At 34.9% G+C, this 19,680-nt stretch overlaps 1 protein-coding gene across 27 annotated transcripts in view; it reads left to right on the top strand.

Annotated features, from left to right (window-relative positions):
- Positions 1-19,680, top strand: part of LOC106176729 (muscle calcium channel subunit alpha-1) — a 148,665-nt gene that overhangs the window by 123,603 nt on the left and 5,382 nt on the right. For 15 of the 27 annotated variants that reach the window (XM_087014903.1, XM_087014902.1, XM_087014899.1 and 12 more), the window contains 12 exons: positions 1,050-1,147; positions 2,434-2,593; positions 6,758-6,885; positions 9,504-9,600; positions 9,919-10,021; positions 10,359-10,460; positions 10,780-10,913; positions 13,979-14,086; positions 15,328-15,638; positions 16,737-16,994; positions 18,278-18,461; positions 18,935-19,076. In XM_087014903.1, coding sequence (XP_086871029.1) covers positions 1,050-1,147; positions 2,434-2,593; positions 6,758-6,885; positions 9,504-9,600; positions 9,919-10,021; positions 10,359-10,460; positions 10,780-10,913; positions 13,979-14,086; positions 15,328-15,638; positions 16,737-16,994; positions 18,278-18,461; positions 18,935-19,076 — 1,825 coding nt within the window. The other 12 variants (XM_087014907.1, XM_087014908.1, XM_087014909.1 and 9 more) reach the window with 7 other exon arrangements.

The raw sequence follows: 19,680 nt of genomic DNA, 5'->3' as shown, positions 1-19,680 counted from the left end.
TTTCCATGGGCATTGTAACATCCAACTCTCATTATAACAGTATTCCCTTTTAGCGCATGGAAGTGGGAACTGGGATCAAAATTGCATGGCATGATTTGTGAATTAGAGAAAATCTAACACTGACTACCCCCTCACGCACTCCCCCACCCACCCTTTTATCCCATCTCTAGTTTTTATATTGATTTTTAGGTATTGGATGTGTAGCTTGCTGTTCCTGTTGCAGCCATTTTTTGTTTGTTTCAGGGTGTTAGATGGATGATTTATTTACACAAGTCAATTATGTTGCAAAATCTTTGTTGCTATTTTGGTCAGTTTAAGTTCCAGTAGACTCATGTCATCCTGACAGTGTGAGATTTTAGCCTCCAGCAGATGGTTTCTTAATTTAGTTGATTTTGGTTTGGTGTTTATTTTTTAAATTGACAAAGCCAGCAGAGATTATAAAAAAAAATATGTTAATGGCATGCACATTTTCCTATGTTAAAATTCACAAAGCAAAAAATGACTCCTAAAGAGACTTGAAAGATGACATAAGCACCAATGACGATATCACTTGACAGCATAAAAATCTTTGACATCCAAAATGATCAAAAGTCATCATAATGAAACCTGTGTGCATAGAACATTCTTGCAAAATGATTTGAAAAAGCAGTCACGCATGCTAAAAAAAGAGAGAGAAACAAACCCTGAATGTTTTGTCATCTTGGTGTTGGTTTTGTTGAATTCCAACAAAGAATTATCTTGCATGTCCTCTGTTCCATGTTGCACATAACTAAAAGGCAGTTTCATGAGAGATGTGTAGTTAGCAAGACTTTTTGTGGGTGCCCTAAATTTTCCAAAAAACAAATGGACAATCTTGAAAATGAAAAGTCATTAACTAATGAAAACTACATGAAACTGTCTGCCAAGTCTTTTGACAACATTGCATGTTGACCAATTGAAATTGTTGTCTTAACAGTTGTCTTGTTTGTTATCTGTATTTAGTTTATCATTTATGTATGATTTATTCCATTATTAGTGTAGTTTATAGGATATTAACCTCTCTCCCTCAGATACTGGGAAGAATTGCACTGAACAATGCCAAAAACACAGTTATCAACAGGAACAATAATTTCCAGACGTTCCCGCAGGCTCTTCTTGTCCTGTTCAGGTAGTTTTCAGCAAAAGAGGAGAAACTTGTTGACTTGACGGGATTACAGTTGTCCCTGTCATCTACTACAAGTATAGTATGAGAGCTCCATTATACCATTAGGGTCCATTATACTAAGAGGGAGGGGAGGGGGGGAGATAGAAGGGGATATGACCCAGCTGTATTTGGAAGATGTTTGGTGCTAAGTTAGATTTCTGTCACTTTCAGGAAAATTGAATCTCCCTATTTTTCATGGCAATTTTTGCCACTTGAAATATATACTGTAAAAAGGGCATTTACTATTAAAGGAAAGAAAGTATCCTTTTTATCTGAAATGCACTCCCTGTTTCTCCCTGCACGTCGACTGCAGCAGAATACCACTGTAGAGTTTGCATGTGGAGTATAACAGCATGAACACTATATACACTGGGATATAGTTACCATGTGGCTATGTGGTGATGTGTTCACATTGAAGATAGGTTGGTCCTTCTGAATGTGACCTTTTTTTTCTGCCTTGTCCTTGGCTGGCTATGATATGTGACTATGAAAAACAGAGGAATAATATCAGATGGCTGGCTGGGAAGGGTCGATCTATCTTAAATGTAAACTTGCCTCAGCATGGAGAGGGGATAGAGGGTGGATTATTGTTGTGCGGCAGTTTATTGGGCAGTTAGTATGCTAGATGTCATGTGGGAAGTAACAGTGAAATAGTGACCTCTGGATTATCTTAGGCTGCATTCACATGAAAAATCAATTTTCTAAAAATCTAAAAATCTATTTGCGGTATCTTGTGGTCACGGTCTGTGCCCTGAATACCCCACGGCGTAATTACGAGCAGCACGAGCCAGTTCCTTCCAAAGCTGTTATTAATTCTCTGCGCTGCCAGTAATTATGCTGCGGGGTATTCAGGGCACAGACCATGATCACAAGATGCCGCGAATAGATTTTTAGATTTTTAGAAAATAGATTTTTCATGTGAACGCAGCCTTATGTGGTAGCATTCAGTTTATACACCAGATATTTGTGGTGAACTTGTCAAGTTCTTTGACATAAAAACCATTGTTCTTCAATTTGAATGAAAGCTTTTTTTATGTACTTTAATTAGTTGTGAAAGTACAGGTTAATATCTGAAAATGTGGTAAATTGCCTTGGAACAAGATGTTCAAAGACTGATAATTTTTTTTTTTTTTTGTTAAAATCTATTTTTTCTTTTGTCATTATTTTGTGATAATTAAAGTAAAAAATATAAGAACAATGATACAAAAGTATATATTTATACATATATATATATTTTTTTCATATTCCAGGTCAGCAACAGGGGAGGCATGGCAGGATGTCATGTTAGGGTGCATCAGCACAGAAGATGTCGCCTGTGATCCAGCATCAGACTCACAGGATAAAGAGAGTTGTGGCAGCGATTTTGCATATGTATATTTCATCTCGTTCTACATTCTGTGCTCATTCTTGGTGAGTTGGCAAGTATCCGCACAAACCAGTAGCCTTGCAACTGCCGAGAACTCACTGTGGTATTAACTGTCTGAGAGGGTCGAGGTCACTCAGTTGGGTCCAGATTATATCTATAATATCTTGAAATCCATGAGATTTGAAGAAATAATGGCTATTAAATGCAGCATGATGACTCAAAAATTAAGACAAAATTTTTTATTATGTCAAATTTAATTTTTCCATATTCTTGTAGATTTCAAATTGTTTGGCTGCTTTTTGGACTTATTATTAGTGCTAAAATTTTTTAGGTTTTAGGTGATTATCTAAAGAATGATAAAGTTTTTTCATTGGTTTATATTTTAATAATTAATTAAAAATTAAAATGACAAAAAGAGCAGGGAGAGAAATGTTACTGACATGCTCTTTTTATCTTTTGAATCAGTAGAACTTGTTATTCATAAGCTTCAGTGAGTAACCATATTTCTTTGACTGTCATGTAATAGTAGTCATTAAACTTTAGGATAGGATTTTGTGCAAGGGCTGCTCATGTATCCCTGGGCAGTCATGAGTTTATTGAGCTTACAGAAAGAATACTCTTGATATTAAATATTGTACTCAAATGTAGGTCAACATTTAAGAAAAGGAAAATTATTTTGGAAGGACTGTTTAAATAGTTCTACCCCAATTCAAGTTATGAAAAGTTTATAAAGTCTCCTGTCTGACCTGATGGCCCTGCTTAAGAAGTGTTCCGCGGAGAGGTCCTCGGTGTTGTAACGGCAGAGTGTGGGATGCAGTATTGTAGGCCTAGTAGAGAAAGCTCAGAGTGCAGGAAGGGAGGGAACGCATCTCAACACAGCTTGTTCTGCTTCCAAAATAACTAGAGTAGCAGTTTTTATTAGGAAATGAAAAAAAATGCTGTCTCTTCCACCATGGCATTCATCTGGCATTGGCTATTGCACTAACACTTGATTTAGTCATTATTAAAAAACAAAGTATTTGTCTTCTGGTTGCAATGTGCACCACATCTAAATTGAAATTCTTAAATGATAGTACTTTGAACTTTACAAAATTAAGTGGATATTTCTGTTCATTGTTTGCAGCAGATCTTTGAAAAGTTTCGAAATCACTCTCCTTTTGCTTTTATAACTAGTAGGGAAATACTTAAGAAACCTTAATTTCTGAAAAAAATATGTAAGAAATTTTAATTTAAATGTAAAAAAAACTAAATGAATATACATGCACCAAAGTATTTGTGCAAAATTTTACTGGGTGTTTGTTCTTAAATGTGTTAAAACTCACTTTGAAAAAAAAATCCAGGAGGCTAAGATAAAAACAGTGATGATGATAAATACTTCACAGTCAATAGAGTTTCAGTCTAATATAAGAATATGATTCAGATGTAGTTGAAAAGCAAATAAACAAACAAAAAATGCACACTGGAAAAATAATATTGAAAATATGAAAGTTCTGTACACTATTTATTCTCCCATATATATATATATATATTCAAACTGAGAAGCAAACTCACATCATTTGCTCGTCTTTAGGAAGCAGAACCAGCTGATTTTTCCCACTGAAGAATACCAGAACTTGACTTAATTTTGCGTTCACTTCATGTTTCAGTTGTGGGTATTATTCAGTGGGGGAAAGAGGTGGAATATTTTGATCACATCCATCAGTTCAGCAAAAATTCAATTAATTTTTCGTTCATTGCCTACTGGGAATGAACATTTTCAAAATTCATGTCTCAAAATTATCACAAAATACAGGTAAATATTGTTTGATTTCATCTACAATTTTGAAAAATTCCCTTTTCCTTTTGGAATGTTTCAATAAATGGTTGCACATCTTACTTCCCTCCTTGAATTTATCATATTTGCCCTGGGAATGTTTTTATTGTTCCTGCATAGAGCTTGTAATATTTGAGCTTGTAGCACTGACGTGAAGTGAATTGCATGCTGGGAAAATGTGAGAAAAGCTTGTGATTGGCTGAAATGATTTTACAGTATGAATTGATGTTTCAGCTGAGCATAAATGAATGTCAAGTGGGCATGAATGTCATGCTATGTTTTACAAACTATTTGAAACCTTGCTTTATTGAATATTTGATTGTAAAATAGTTACTGTCATTTATGTAATTTTTTGTGCCACTTTCATGAATTTACATATTGAAAATATGTTTTAATCACTTTTAAAGCACTGCTATGAGTTTGTTGTTTGCATTTAAATTATTCTTTTTGTATTGTAAAACAATTCAAATTTATTTCTCTTCTTTTCATTGATTTAATCAATCTGATAAGGGATCTCAGATTTTAAGAAAGAGCCATTTGTTTACATAATTCATTCCATTACTGTTTTCAGTAAAAAGTTTACTCTGTCATTAGCAGTTCATTTCTTTCATTTCATTACAATTATTTTAATATCCACTGATTCTATCAATTCATTTGATAAAATTTCTTTCAATTGAACTGTAACCGAAGAACTATATTTGAAATTTTCTTTTTAAATAACCATACTACCTTAATATCTTCACAATTTTCTGTCCATTGATATTATTATTTACTGCTTTTCAATTCACTTATAACTAAGATAATTTGCTTCTTTAACTTTCATCATTATTATTAACTTATTTTATTAACTTTTATAAGGAAACAATTCATGGAACAGATAACAGAAAAATATAATTTGTTTAGGGGTCTTTACAACAATTCTCGACATTTTAGTGGCTCACTTTAAGCTCTCTGAGTAAATGTATTTTTAGGACTTTTTTAAGATGCCATTTTAATTTTAGTAAAAAAGTAAGTTTTTAGCATTGATAGCTACTTGAATGCCTATGGAAAAATTACAAATCTTATGAAAATGAGAACAGGCATTCCAGTTTGAAAGGAAAATAGAAATATTGAAAACAAATGAAAGTACCCATGAAGTGTTTCATTTCCAAGTTCTAACTGATTGGCTCTCTGGCTTCCTCTGAGATCTGATTTTCTTCCTCATACAGTTGCTTCTACAAAATGTTCACAAATTATTGATCATTTTTGTAATGGAAATCAGTTAGCTTTTTTCCCAAAGTTTTTCTCGTGTTGATACACCTGAAAAAGAAGACTAGCTTGGCTCTATCTAACATACATTTTTTTTTTTTGCCAAACAACTCTTTGAACTTACAAGATGATAGTATTTCGTGTACTAGTTGTAGATTATCATTAAACCAAAAATGATAGAAGATATTTAAGAGTTAATAGTTTATTATTGCCAAGGGAGGCATTTGGCAAAATGCTTGATTTATATGCTAGTTTGAGCCTTGCTTATTGTTTGACATGCCTGCTTAACAGTGCAGCTTATATTTTAACAATTAATGCTTGCTAATGCCTATTAATCACTGCAGGTGAATGATTGCAAATTGTTTAAACAGTTGCTGTTTTTTCTTTTTCTTTCCTGGCTCGTTTTTCTCATAGATCATTAACCTCTTTGTGGCTGTTATCATGGACAACTTTGATTACCTGACTCGGGATTGGTCCATCCTTGGGCCGCATCATTTAGACGAGTTTGTTCGCTTGTGGTCTGAGTATGACCCTGATGCAAAGTAAGTGGATGAATTCAAGAGCTGGCTGGTCTGGCGGGAAGTGAGATGCTGGGGCAGGCAGCGGAGGAAGACACTGAGAAAATGCAAACTTCTGACTCCTCCCCCCCCCCCCCCACCCCCCACCCCCACCCCCACCCACCTATTATATTTGGCCTGTTGTTTAAACTGTTCTGGTCATGGCTATAAAAATCTTTGCTTCTTGCTATGCCAGTTCTAAAACAGGTGACAATCTCAAACTTTTAACCAACCAACCAACCAAACCTTATTGCTATTAACATGCTCCGTGGCTCACTTCATGTATACACTTGCAACTTCATATTGCCACAAACTGTCCCCATGTTAGACTGGAGCTTTACCCCTCCCTCTGTGTATGCAGACAACTAGGTCAAGGTCAAGGCCATGACTAGTGCTTCCTTCCCTCTTGTGTGCGATTCTCTAGTGTTTCTCTGCCAGCCAGACCCAGTGACGCGCTGACGCCAGACCCGTTGCTACGTAGTGCGTAGTAGACTAGAGCCCAGCCTCAACTGGATCACCACAGTGTTGTATTGTACGTTTTGTTCTGTTTTAGTGTGGTTGGCTTTATTCACCAATTTCTCTCCCTACAGATATTGAACTTGTTTGTGGCGGTAATTATGGACAACTTTGATTACTTGACACGAGATTGGTCAATCCTTGGGCCGCACCATTTAGTTGACTTTGTACAGCTATGGTCAGAGTATGACCCCGATGCTAAGTAAGTTTAGGGAATTGTTGGCGCGGAGAGGGGGGTGGGGTGTTTGGAAACGCTGGATTGAGAGTTTTTATAAGAAATACTTTGAGAATTATCCTCTTAATTTTGATGATGCTTTTGAATCAGTCTTCAGTTCATTATGGTATTTTCATCATATTTCATATACTTGATATGAAAAAATGGAAAGGATATTTGAAATCATTGATGTGAGTATGTTACAACCCACTGAAAAACTTTTAAGAATGGGGGTAATGCAATACAGAAAGCAATAATTTTTGAGGATAATTCTACCAAGTATTTCTTTATTTGAGTGGCATGTAGTCCAGGTCTGCTGATGGTAAGGAGTGGACCTCTCTGACAGCCATGGATGCCATGTTGAAGCTTGTTTTGTAGCTTGGTGACTTTTTATGTTGATCATCAGCACTGTTCTAAATTGTTAAATTGTTACCAAGATTGTGCTGGTCACTTGTATAATGTCTTAACATTGGACACTTGAGTTTGATTTTTGATTTATATCTGCAAACATGCAACCTTGATTTTTTTCTTTATTTAGTTCGATGTAAAATGTTTCAACAAGCATCCTGTAAGCTGTACAAAAGAGAGTATTGGGTTTCCAGTTTTCATGACTTGGTTTATGGATTTACAAACTATAAGATAGAACAGAGTTTGGGGGAGTGGTGGGATCCAAGAGCAAAACTGCACACCAGATCAAGTCTACTAATTGTTTTCTGGGTGATTGAATCTGGATGAGAAAAAAAAATATTAAAATTTATAATCATTAATTATTTTGATATGTTGATTTAAAGCAAATTTGACAAATTAGACTACAATAAAACCAACTGATCATTGCAATTAGAAACTGTAGAAAGTAAATTCATAAATCAAGTTATCTCGCAACAAGTGGTTTCTAAAGGGTGATATTATCAGGGTTTTATGTTATTAATAATCTTACCTTGTTATGTGTGCCTAGTTCATGTGGCCTGTGTAGTTGTTTTAGCTTTTAACAAAATACTCCGGGAAATATTTCTCCACCAATAATACTCATATATTTGGGTAGTTTGGATTACTAATAATATAAATTTAAATACCTGTTGAGATATTTACTTTAGTATAATGCAGTTATATACATCATATGCACTAATGTCTGAAGATTTATATGAAATCCCTGTGATAAAGTTTGAGTGGAGACATTCATACATGTATACAGAGGTTTTGTCATAATGTATCATTTTTAGAAATACCTCCATGGAGAATTTTTGATAATTTTACAGATTGTGATGTTGTGACATTTTATTTATTTAGAATTTTTTTCTTGAATGATTTTAGCATGGTTATTTGAAGTATAAATCAAGGTTGCAATAAAGTTGTCTTATTTTTGGTACTGCTGTTGTGATACAGAAGGAGTGATTACGAGACGATATACATTTACTCTCTTAATTTAAAGATTTCATAAGTTTCAAAGAAGAAATGTTTTCAATATCTTACTATAATTCTAATGTTTATGTTCCTGTGGGAAGTTATAAACGGTGCGGAAAGTGCTCAGTGTTTTTATTTTCCACCAGCTTGCAGAGCTGGAGGTGAGAACATCAAAGCACACGCTCCTTAAACCTCATCATCAACTGGTTGCCTGTCACCTGAAATAGTAGTTAATTTTTGTGAATTTAAATAAATTTTCTTATATCTGTGTCACACCAAAGTTGAGAAGAAATGGCCATCTTTGATTACCCTAAATCATCAGTAACATATATCCTTGCCTTTTTTTCTTTTGAGAATTCAGTGGTTAAGGGATTGCATAAACTTGAAGTATGTTAACTTTAACATTTAGATTTTGTCTGAAATTAAATCATAAGAACAATAATGGGATTTGAAACTTGACCTTAAACTTGAAATTTTCTTGAATTTCCAAGGTCATTTGGCAAGTTTTATATTGTTGGTAAACTTCAAACTATTGTTTTTCATACATAACATCTCATGCATTTTGGTTTTATTTGATTCGTCCAAATTGTCCTGAATTTTTAGTTTGAACATTCATTTCCACAGGCCTCTTGTATACATGTACATTGGACTGATCTTCTTTTCTTGAATATTAGCTGACTTTAAAGATTGGCTGGTGGTGCGTGTTAAGGAGGTGCCCTCTGCTCCTCCAAAGCTGTAATTTACAGTATATGAAAGAAGCATGTTATGTAAAAATGCTTATTTTAACTTATGGTACTTTCATTATTTACATATATGTTTATGTATATATACTGTATTCAACTGTCAATAATATTAAGTTAAAAGCACTGACATTTTACCAGAAGGAATTGTTTGTTTTGAAAGTTTTAAATTGATTTAGGTTAAATTAAAACACCTCAGTTTGACACAAGATATATTATTTGTAGCATATTTCATAACGAATCATGTTTTAAAATTTACATGTATACTGATTTGATTGAAAAAAATTGGAGAATGAGAAAGAAATGTAGACAAGATACTCTTGATTTGCAATTTTTATGTAATTAAAGGTGTAGATGCGCATTTTGAAGAAAAGTACCTAAAACAGAATGTTATTTGTACCTGTAAATGTTGTTGTTTTATTGATAAACTGTTCACCATGCCTTGTTGTTCCAACTTCTTTCCAGGGGCAGAATAAAACACTTAGATGTTGTGACTTTACTAAGAAAAATCTCTCCTCCTCTGGGATTTGGTAAACTCTGCCCACATAGAGTGGCATGTAAAGTAAGTCTTGGAGAGAATGTTTATGTTTTTGAGGAGTTTTATGGATTAATTTTTAGGTCGACATCACATATATGGCTGGCTTTTGAGTATAAGTAACTAGGAAATATTTTTATAGGTACAAAATGAGCATTAGACTTTTATTATATACCAAATTTTCCTGAAATTTTCAACACCTATACCTTAATCAAGAAAAGTCCAAACTGTTCCTTTGTGAACTCGTTTTTGAGCTCTCAGTTGAACTGTCACTCTCAGCATATGTGTGGACGTAGAGACTGAAATGGAGACGTGCATGTCAAAGCTTGTTGTTTTGTTTTCCAGAGACTGGTTTCCATGAACATGCCTCTAAATAGTGATGGTACTGTGATGTTCAATGCAACTTTATTTGCCCTAGTTAGGACCTCTTTAGGCATATACACTACAGGTTAGTATCTTTAGAGGTAAAAGTTGAAGAGTTTAAGCAATATTTCAAAATTCTAGATTATTTAGGGTTATTTCTTATTGTTGAAGTTGAACAGGCACATATATTTAATTTTATATGTAGCCTGCCTGGCTTGTAATAGCTGAAAGAGGATGCAGGCAGATGCACTCTCATCGGTTTATTTTCTGTGGTTGCATTTTTCAGTATGCTTTTTAACTACTTATCATCAAAAGTAAAACTAACTTCACCCGAATTCTAGTGTATCATATATACTGTTGATTCTCACCAGATAATGTATTCACTTGATAAACATGCAACAATGCCCTTGTACACTCTTCAGGTAATATAGACTCTGCCAATGAAGAGTTGCGTTCTGTGATAAAGAAGATATGGAAAAGAACGAGTCCAAAGTTACTGGACCAAGTGGTGCCACCTGCAGGAAGTGAGTAACACTAAGTACATTTGATGGAGAATACAATGATGAAAGACAAGCCAGTTGTAGAGTAGATAGCTGTTGAGATAGGACAAATCATAGGCCACATATATCTATATTGCTACAGTGCGGTGATTTTTTTTTTCCTTTTTTTTAGAAACCTGATGAATCAATTTCTTTCAAATTTGATAATGGAAGGCATAGCATTGGGAACTCTCATCTTAGACTCACCTCTGATTATTATTTGCAAATTGATTTATCGAGTGATACTTTTGTTTCATGTGGATATATATATATTTGTAATTTTTTTGTGAATAATTCTTTGCAGGGGATGACGATGTGACTGTGGGCAAATTCTATGCAACTTTCCTCATCCAGGATTACTTCCGCCGCTTCAAGAAGCGGAAGGAACAGCTTGCCAAGATGCAAAACTTAGGGCACGAACATACATCTGCCTTACAGGTAACCTGGACTTTTATGCCTCCTTTAGATTATCCTGTAACTCATGACACAACAAGGGTTATTTTTGCACAGAGAATAGGACAAACGGATTATGTGGTTGGTGAATACGTAATATGCGGGTATATGTGTTTGTGTGTATGTGTGCATGCACATTGATATATGAATACAGATAACACAATCACTTTGGTTTGCAGTGACATATCAGGTTGATTTTGGCACTTCTATCACTCATTAAATAGATAAATTGTAGTCATCGGCTATTTCTTTCTTTATTTCCCATCACCTGATATTGCCCTTCTAAAAGTTATTTAAGGTTATTGTAACCCTTTATTATTATCCAGATACTGAAAATTAGTTTTTATTGCATCTTATTATTCAATAATGCATCTATCTTTGTGCTGATTTAAAACAATAAAAAACACCCTTGAAAATATAAAATATCAGCCTTTACATTTTTCATTGCAATGTATAAGTATAGGCAACTCAAAGCTTTAATCATCAATTTAACACCTTTCTATTTAGAGGTGAGACAGCAATCGGTCTGGGCGTAACTTCTTTCCTGAATAAGATTTTATCACGAAAATCGGTAGAGTTAACCAGTTAATGTTTTTGTTATGGAGTTATGAGCTCCTAATTACAGATTTTCATGAAACAAAGACATTATTTTGCTTTATCAACAATAAATTTTGAACTAAGACATTTAGGAAAAATTGCTGGCAGGGTTTTGGAGTACTAAATAATATTATTAAGTTGGCGTTGAGACGGGGATCGTGGGTGCTCAGGTAAAAGAGAAATTTGAGAAACCGATTTTTCAGTTTTTACCCCAAAGTCACAATTTTGACGTCACCCGTAAGATGACATATGTGTAAATGTTAATTAATTTAGTCACTGAACACTGAAGATTTATTTATTACCCAAAAGAATGTATGTAAGGCAGTAAGTAAGGAATTTTGGATGAAGGGTGACAATATCCTTAAAGGGATTTCAAAAGCTTTCCATAAATTGATAATCCACTCAGGCAGGTTTGGGCAGGAAAGTCAACCCAGTGTTTCAGGGGTGATTGAAAAGTTTTCAGACTGACCCAGAAAAAGTGTAGGAGGGTTTCCATATTTCTTGTTCTTTTTGATTATATGTGAAAATTTGACTCAATATGTGCCAAAAGTTTGTCAGTGTAAGATTAACATGCTCACCAGCTTTGTCCATTTGGCCAATTCAACCTGACGCACACGTGCGCCCACAAATGAGCACACTCATACACACACACACACACACACACACACACACACACACACATACACTGGGTCTCGCTCAAAACTTTCCAACCATTTCATTCATTCTCTTGTAGCTCAGTATGTTTGCATTTACTTAAAAAACTTTTTCAACTGGGTGCTCCCAGTGTCCTCTGATCACTAGATATGTTACAGTGAGTGTGTATTATTATAAAGGAGTATGTTTTACACATCCCAGTAGTTTGTTTCCTTTCTCTTTGCTCTTCCTAAACCAATCCCATGTTTACATCATGTATAGACTCAGACCAAGGTAAATGAATTCACTGGCTGTGGTTATATAATTATATATATGTGACTGTATCCTGTGCTGGTTTAGTGTTGTCAGCCATGCCATTTGTTTAATTTGTTTTAGGTGGTTATTTTTTTAATGGAAACAAATGAGAATGGGATTAATTTACACATTGTCAATTGTTTGTTATGCTTTTTTACAATTGGTCAATTAAAAAAAACTTACTTTTTTCATTATAAGTGGTATATTCTATATGCTTTGTACATTTTTGTTATAGACCCTGTGAGTTAGGTTCATTTTTTACAACTTTTCCGATTGGACTGTGACAATTGGAAGTTCACAGAAATTGCTGATGGTTACTTAAAAAGAGATATTTCCAACAACTTTCAAATACATGTGCACACACTAAATTGTTTTGTAATATTTTTGATTTCAAACTCATACAAGTTACCTAATACTAGCATCTTTTTAGTTCCTGCCACACTGGTGCAGGAGCTATGGAGGCAGCCTCCTCCACATCTGTCAGTCCATGTCACAGGCTTGTTAAAATATTTAATTCCAGAAGTGGGTGAGGTGCAACTGCCAAAGTTAAGGGGGGCTAAAAATTGCGTTTTTATAGATAAGATCAACAGTAAGTCTTTAAAGAAAAATCCCTGAACCCCTTTTGAAGTACTTTGTTCAATTGTAATTATACCATTAAAAGCATGTTTATAGCTGTCCAGGTGCCTGAAAAAATCAGAAAACCGAAAATTATGTTTTTGCCCCAAAAATCCCAATATTACGTCACATGAAGAACTTGGAGCTGTGTTTCAAGCATGATTAGGTGTTTTGAAGAAACATTAAATTATTGGAACAGGAATAAAAAAGCGGAGATCTTTAATTTAAGATTAAATCTCCAACTTGCAGTCCTCTCTGAAAGACAAATGTGGAACTCTTCCATGAAAAGAGGCATGGGATACCTGAACATACCTCTCAAGGTCATTGATTTGTTATCATCTGGCAGGAGCTCATGGACCCCCACGGTCATTTTATTGTCATTGAAATGATTTTCTTTTTGAAATATTTAATAATATCAGTGTTTTAATTTTTTTTCTTATCAGTCAGAGCTAATTCTGAGCCCTGGTTCTTTTATTTCACTGCTTAAGCAATGCATACATTATTATCATTCATTGAGTTTTGGCTTTGCTTCAGAAATCTAGCACGCAGAAATTTAACATCAAATATAGTCACTGTGGTGCTTGTAAACTAACCTTTGTTTTATTCCTACAGGATTGATTATCATAAAATTATAGAAAAACAAACAGTAAAAATAAAATCTTTATATTTTATTGCCATAAATGCACTTTTGAATGTCTTTTATGAATATTGATAATGCCAATTATGCATGTTTTTATTTTTATTTTAATTGTTTTTTTAATATCTGCATTTTTTGTGTGTGTATGTTGGGCATCATATAAGTAAATATTGAAACAATTGCACTACTGTTCTGTTACAGTAACTGTTAAGTTGTTGTCGTAATATAATATATTGTGATGGCTGTGTTCCAGGCTGGTCTGCGAGCAGTGCATGACCTGGGCCCAGAGATCCGCCGCGCTATCTCTGGGAATCTAGAAGAGGACGAGTTTCCCACTCAAGAAGAATTACCTATGCACAGAGTAAGATTTTTCAAAAAATTATTAATGGATTTCTGATTTAAAAGCCAAAATTATCTTTGCTCTAGCGCCCCCTGACTCCACGCCATATTTTCTGACTTTTTCACTAAATGGCAGTTTCATCCCTGAGTTTGACAGTTGTCACAATGAGTTCATTTCATTGTGATTTTAGAAATATAATGGTATTATAATTAGAATTCTGCTATTCTTACTAATATGCTGTTACAGTCACTTATGGTTGGTCATTCAGTGTTGAAATCTGGTCATTGGTGTGGCAGGGTTTCCTTATAATTTTGTGATGTACTTTTTCTTCTTCTTGGATGCATTCTTCTACCTATTTGGAACTTAACAGTCAAGCAAAATTGTTAAAATAAAAGATACGTATCATGAGAACAAAAGAATCATCATTGACAATTTAATGTTTTGATAATGCTAAGATATGCCAGTTTTCAGAAACAAAGAAAGTTACTAGTTTTCAAAAATAAAGTTGCCTGGTGTATTAGATTGGTTATAACAGTTCTAATATATTTAATATTACATGCATGCGTTATTATTACTTTTTTACATTTGATTCAGTTAATGCATAGTCCTGGTTCAGAAATGGAAGTAAGTTTACAGGGGACGAAATGTTAAGATAGATATTTCATATTTGTGACAATAAATTCTGTAAAAGTCTTAAAAACAGTTTCTTAGAAAACTTTCTAATCGCCATTTTAGTCTGAATTTTTATTTCTTTCCTTTTCAGCTGTTGATGGCATTGATGTTTTTAAAATCTTGCTTAGTTTATAAACACATGTAGAATTTTTCAAGTGGTTATTTTTCAAGTGTGTTTGAATAATGTTGCTTATTCATAAATTTCAAACGTGGTTATGTCAGCCTTATGCACTAACACTTTGGGATACAAAATAGCAAAAAGAGATGGATAAAAGAGGGGGTCCTTACCTCCATTCTTTCTTAACTGCAAAGATTTTTTGAAAATATGGTGTAGTTTGGTGTAATTTACAAAGAAAATCAACATCTTATTAGTCTTTTCAACTCTCTTTGGTACAGGTTTGAGTGTTTTATAAATCAGTTAAATTTATAGAAATGTGTACATGCTGCTTGCTTGTAAATATTGCTGAAAAGCATCTGTAAACTTCCTGGTTTAAAATCTTTGTTGTAATTTTTATGTAAAGGGAATCTGAATGGATACCACCAAGAGTAATTTTTTCTGGACTGATTATTTTCATATTTTTATCTTTCAGAGAAATCATAGCTTATTTGGCACAGTGATGTCAGCCTTTGGGTCAAAACCCAGAAGCAACTCCCTGCAAGTCAACTCCACGCAACCTCATCCAAAAGTATCGCCAACAAATTCACTTAATGTGACGCCTGTGCCCCATTTGACTTTGTCCCCTCAGCATTCATACAGCAATGGCGGCCCATCACCGCAGCCGTCACCTGTTCCTTCCACCAATCATCTCAATGTGGATCATCATAATAATGTCAACCATTCGCCACAACCAGCTCACGACAGGCGGTCGCCATCCTCACCGATTAACTTATCAAGCACTGGGTAAGTTACGACCTCGACATTGGATGACTTGGGTCAAGTGACTTGTGTGCAGGTTTCAACAGATGTCTTAACAGCTTTGGCATCTCTCCATTTTTAAAAGAATTGCAGATTTGATGTTGTTTTTTTTTAATTTGCTGACCCATGCTGATTAGTTATTCCATAACAGATAGCACTCTCACTGTAAAGCTTGCTTTAATGAATCATTACGTGTTTTTACAGGAATGGCCAGTCACCTTTATATACCCAGTACATGTAACTGCACACATGAGGATACATATACACATACATATGCAAGCACATATACACACATAGCACCATGCTTATAATACACTTATAGTCTAACCATGTAGACAGTGGAACAATGTGTTTTTGAAGTGATCCGACTAGTTTCTATCCATTTACTGGAAGGTATTTTGTTTTCTTTTTATTTGATTGTTATATCCTGACATAGCTGTAGCCTGTCCTTCTCTTTCCCTTAGCCTGGAGGCGGAGAATGAGGAGTATGACGCGAACACTTCCAATGACTGGAATGCACTTTTCCAAAAACCCTGAAAGGCAGACATTTATTTCAACTAACTGCTTGGCAAATAACTTCATCAAAGAAATACGACTTTTCTTTGAACTCAACATTTACTTGTCAGTGTCACTGCTTGTAAAATAATCGTAAAGGGTTTTATGTGTAATTGGTTGTGCAACGTTCTATACCTCATACATATATTACTAATGATAACTTATTATTAAGCCCTATATGTGATTGGAAGTTTATGCTATTACAAAGGGTAGTCATGGTCATGGGGAAACTTGATTTGAATGACTAAAAAGGTGTGTAAAAAGTCAGTCAGTCATTCAGATTATTTTTAAACAGATAGCAGCAGAGAAAATGCTCATATTTTCTAATAATAAAAGCATACTCTGTCTGATTTTAGATTTTTTTATCCAAACATATATAGGGAAAGAAAAGTTTTTATCTAAATATGAAGTGAAGAGGTACATTTTTATTTCTTGCTTGTAAATGACTTAGCCAAGAATGAGCATGACTACCTCACCAGGGGTCTTGACCTCTAACCCTTGACTTAGATCTTCTCTTTCTTGCTTTAGCTCCCTCTATCATGTTGAGACCGACCCTATGCTTGGACAGCGGGATCCTCCACTGTCAAACCTATCTCTTGAGGTGCCACATTACTCAAATACTTTTATTCCACCTGTACCGTCACGGCTGGAAGCTCACCGTGGCTCCGGCTCTGGGTCTGCTGAGCACATTCCATTGCAAGCTTTTGGCAATGAGGAGCGTACCTCATCTTCTTCACCCAGGATTCTGCCACTAACACGTAAACAGGGTCCTTTTGTTTACCGAGAGTGAGTAACCATTAACTTTCCTCTCTGCGCTAACACACTGTGGTTTTGGGGTGAGCACTCTTTGCTTTTTATTACAGACATGCTTTTGTATGATAAAGACCAAGGAATAACATCAGTTTAGGAATCTGAAGATTTTAGTACTGGGTTGTTATTTTACTCATTGCACAATTTTTTATTTTTTATTTTTTTGCAGTGCATGTAAAAAAAAAAATGAAATACTTTTGCACTTGCACACATAACAATCAGTTGGTCTGACCATACAGAGGCATGTGTTATAATGTCACATGAATGAGACACCATATGAAGATGATTCTTGGCAGTCTTTCTGTCACTCACAGGTGCTCAAGCTATGTTGATTATGTACTAGATTTATACACGTTGCTTATGGTGGCAGTTTTAAAGGGAAATGTTTTCAACCCTGATTGGCCCCCTTAGATAACAAAATTGATGGTGACTTCATAATTATTTTAGAATCTTGTTTTATTTTTGGCTGCCACTTTATGACATGTTGTAATCAGCCTTAAACATCCAAGGCGAATGTTTCTTTTTACTACATTTTTCCCTGTGGTGATTTCTTGCTAAATTTAAATCAAATTAATTGACAATATTTTCTTAAACATTTATTTGTTTTGAAACACATTTTGAAGATTCTGCACAGTGGACTCGGTTGGGAAAGTAATTAAAGTGGACATCTAAATACATTGAATAAGATATGTGTATGATAGGCATTATATGGTTGTAGAAGTATGTAAAGAAGAAATATTTCAAAGTAATTTCATTTACTTGTATTCTCTGGAGCTGTGTTGAAAATGTGGTGATATTATAACTTGATTTTTCTAGCTGTCTTCATAGAAATGTTCACTAGCAGTGTACTGATTTGCGTATGCAGTATGAATACCTTTTGCTTGTGTCTGTCATATTTATGGTTTGACACAAACACAAAACAGGCAGTCAAGCTTGCAAAATTTTAAAGATAGCATTTTTTAAACTTCTTGCTCATTAGGGACCATTGTTAGCAATAGTTCATGCTATCTCTCCAGTCTTCTCAGACGTCTCCCCCTCCCCAGATTTGCTCTTGTGCCTAGGCAAAAGATCAACCATTAATCTCATGGTGTAATAGTGGTTTTTTCCAAGTCTCTATATACATTGATAGCCTAACATGTATTTATGATAATAACATATTAATAGCAGTAACAGCTGGCCAAAGCCGTTGATTTACAGGAAAGGGGGGGCTTGGTATTTTAACCCTTTTACTCACTGGATAACACCTGCTACTAATTCAGCTTGCCTCAGGAGGATAGTGATATTGAACGAGAACAACACTCCCCACCCTCCCCACCTCCTCCCCGAAAACTCAGTCGTAGAGGCGCCTCTTTCAAGCTGGCATGCATTGGGAAACAGGACAGTGACGAGAATCCCTTGATGCACAGGAAGATTGCTGAGCCACTCAAATTAACACAGTCACAGGTAACCAACTACTTGCTGGAGCAAGGCAATGGTCATGGACAGTTTGACATTTTATGCCAAAAAAAAAAAAAATAATAATAATAAATTCAAAAGGAAATAAAGTTGTTTTGACCAGATTTTTGTAGAAAATGAACTGTTTAAACACACAAAATGTCAGGTAAAATTTACCTGGAGCAGAGACTTTCAAATGGAAATCGGGTAGCTGATTTATGTATTAATTTGCAAATAGAAATATTTTAGGTTTAGTATAATGCAACAGAATTTTTCAATTTATGTTGCATTTCATGAAAATGATTTCAACTTAACAGCCTAATTCATTATTGATATTGACAGAAATTAAAATTCTTCAAAAGTTGTACATTTATGCTTGTGACAACTTCGAAAATGGTCACTAAACAAAAAAGATGGGAGATTTTTTTTTTTTTTAAATTGCAAGTGCTTTGAAAATTGGGTTGAACTGTATTTTTCATTAGGCCATGGCGGTAGCAGGTATAAGTCCTGAAGGTCGCAGCGGTCCCCTGGAGATTCCACGGCAATCATCAACCCCCAGGATGCAGCCACAGCCCCCACCACCTTCTCCAGGTTATGCTAGTCATCAGTCTTCCCTCCCCACAGGTAACTTAACCACTCCTGGATGGACCTTGCTCATAGTATCTCAACACTCTGGCAGTCTGTCTCCTCTTTAGAATATCTCCTTTGCCTCGCGTACCTTGGCTTGTGCTGAAATTTCCCCTCTCCGGTTAAATGTACTGTGATTTCGCCAAAAAGAGTTTAGTTTTTTTTTTTCAGTTAATCATTAGTTTAAATTTTTTTCATTGGTTTAAGCCCTAACCTAAAAGCAATATTATGGTATTGTTCACCAAGCTTTTTGCTTTAATTTGTTACTTGTAATTGCCAAAGCGGAAGGGATATGTCCAAGATGCCAATGCTGAGCAGCCATCCCTTCCAATGCTTTTACTTCAAATTCTTTTATGTTGAATATTGCCAGCTTTATGATAAATGTAGATCGAAAGAATGAAGAGCACATATTCTTTTGGGGAGGCAGCCTGAATTGAGAAAGGAGTCTGGTCTGTTCAGATTGACTTCCACTTCTCCCATTACTCACTGAGATATGATCTTTATGTCCTCTCATGCTTCTGTGTGTTTTTAGCTATAAGTCCTTCATTATTTTGAAAAGCATATTTTTGGCTGTAGGAACATGTTCATGTAGAAGAATGCT

The sequence above is a fragment of the Lingula anatina genome, chromosome 6 (assembly GCF_051362555.1).
Source record: "Lingula anatina isolate TDL-2025a chromosome 6, LinAna3.0, whole genome shotgun sequence".
Lineage (NCBI taxonomy): Eukaryota > Metazoa > Brachiopoda > Lingulata > Lingulida > Lingulidae > Lingula > Lingula anatina.
Note: the sequence above shows the minus strand (reverse complement) of the source record. Positions and strands in the feature narration are given on the sequence as shown.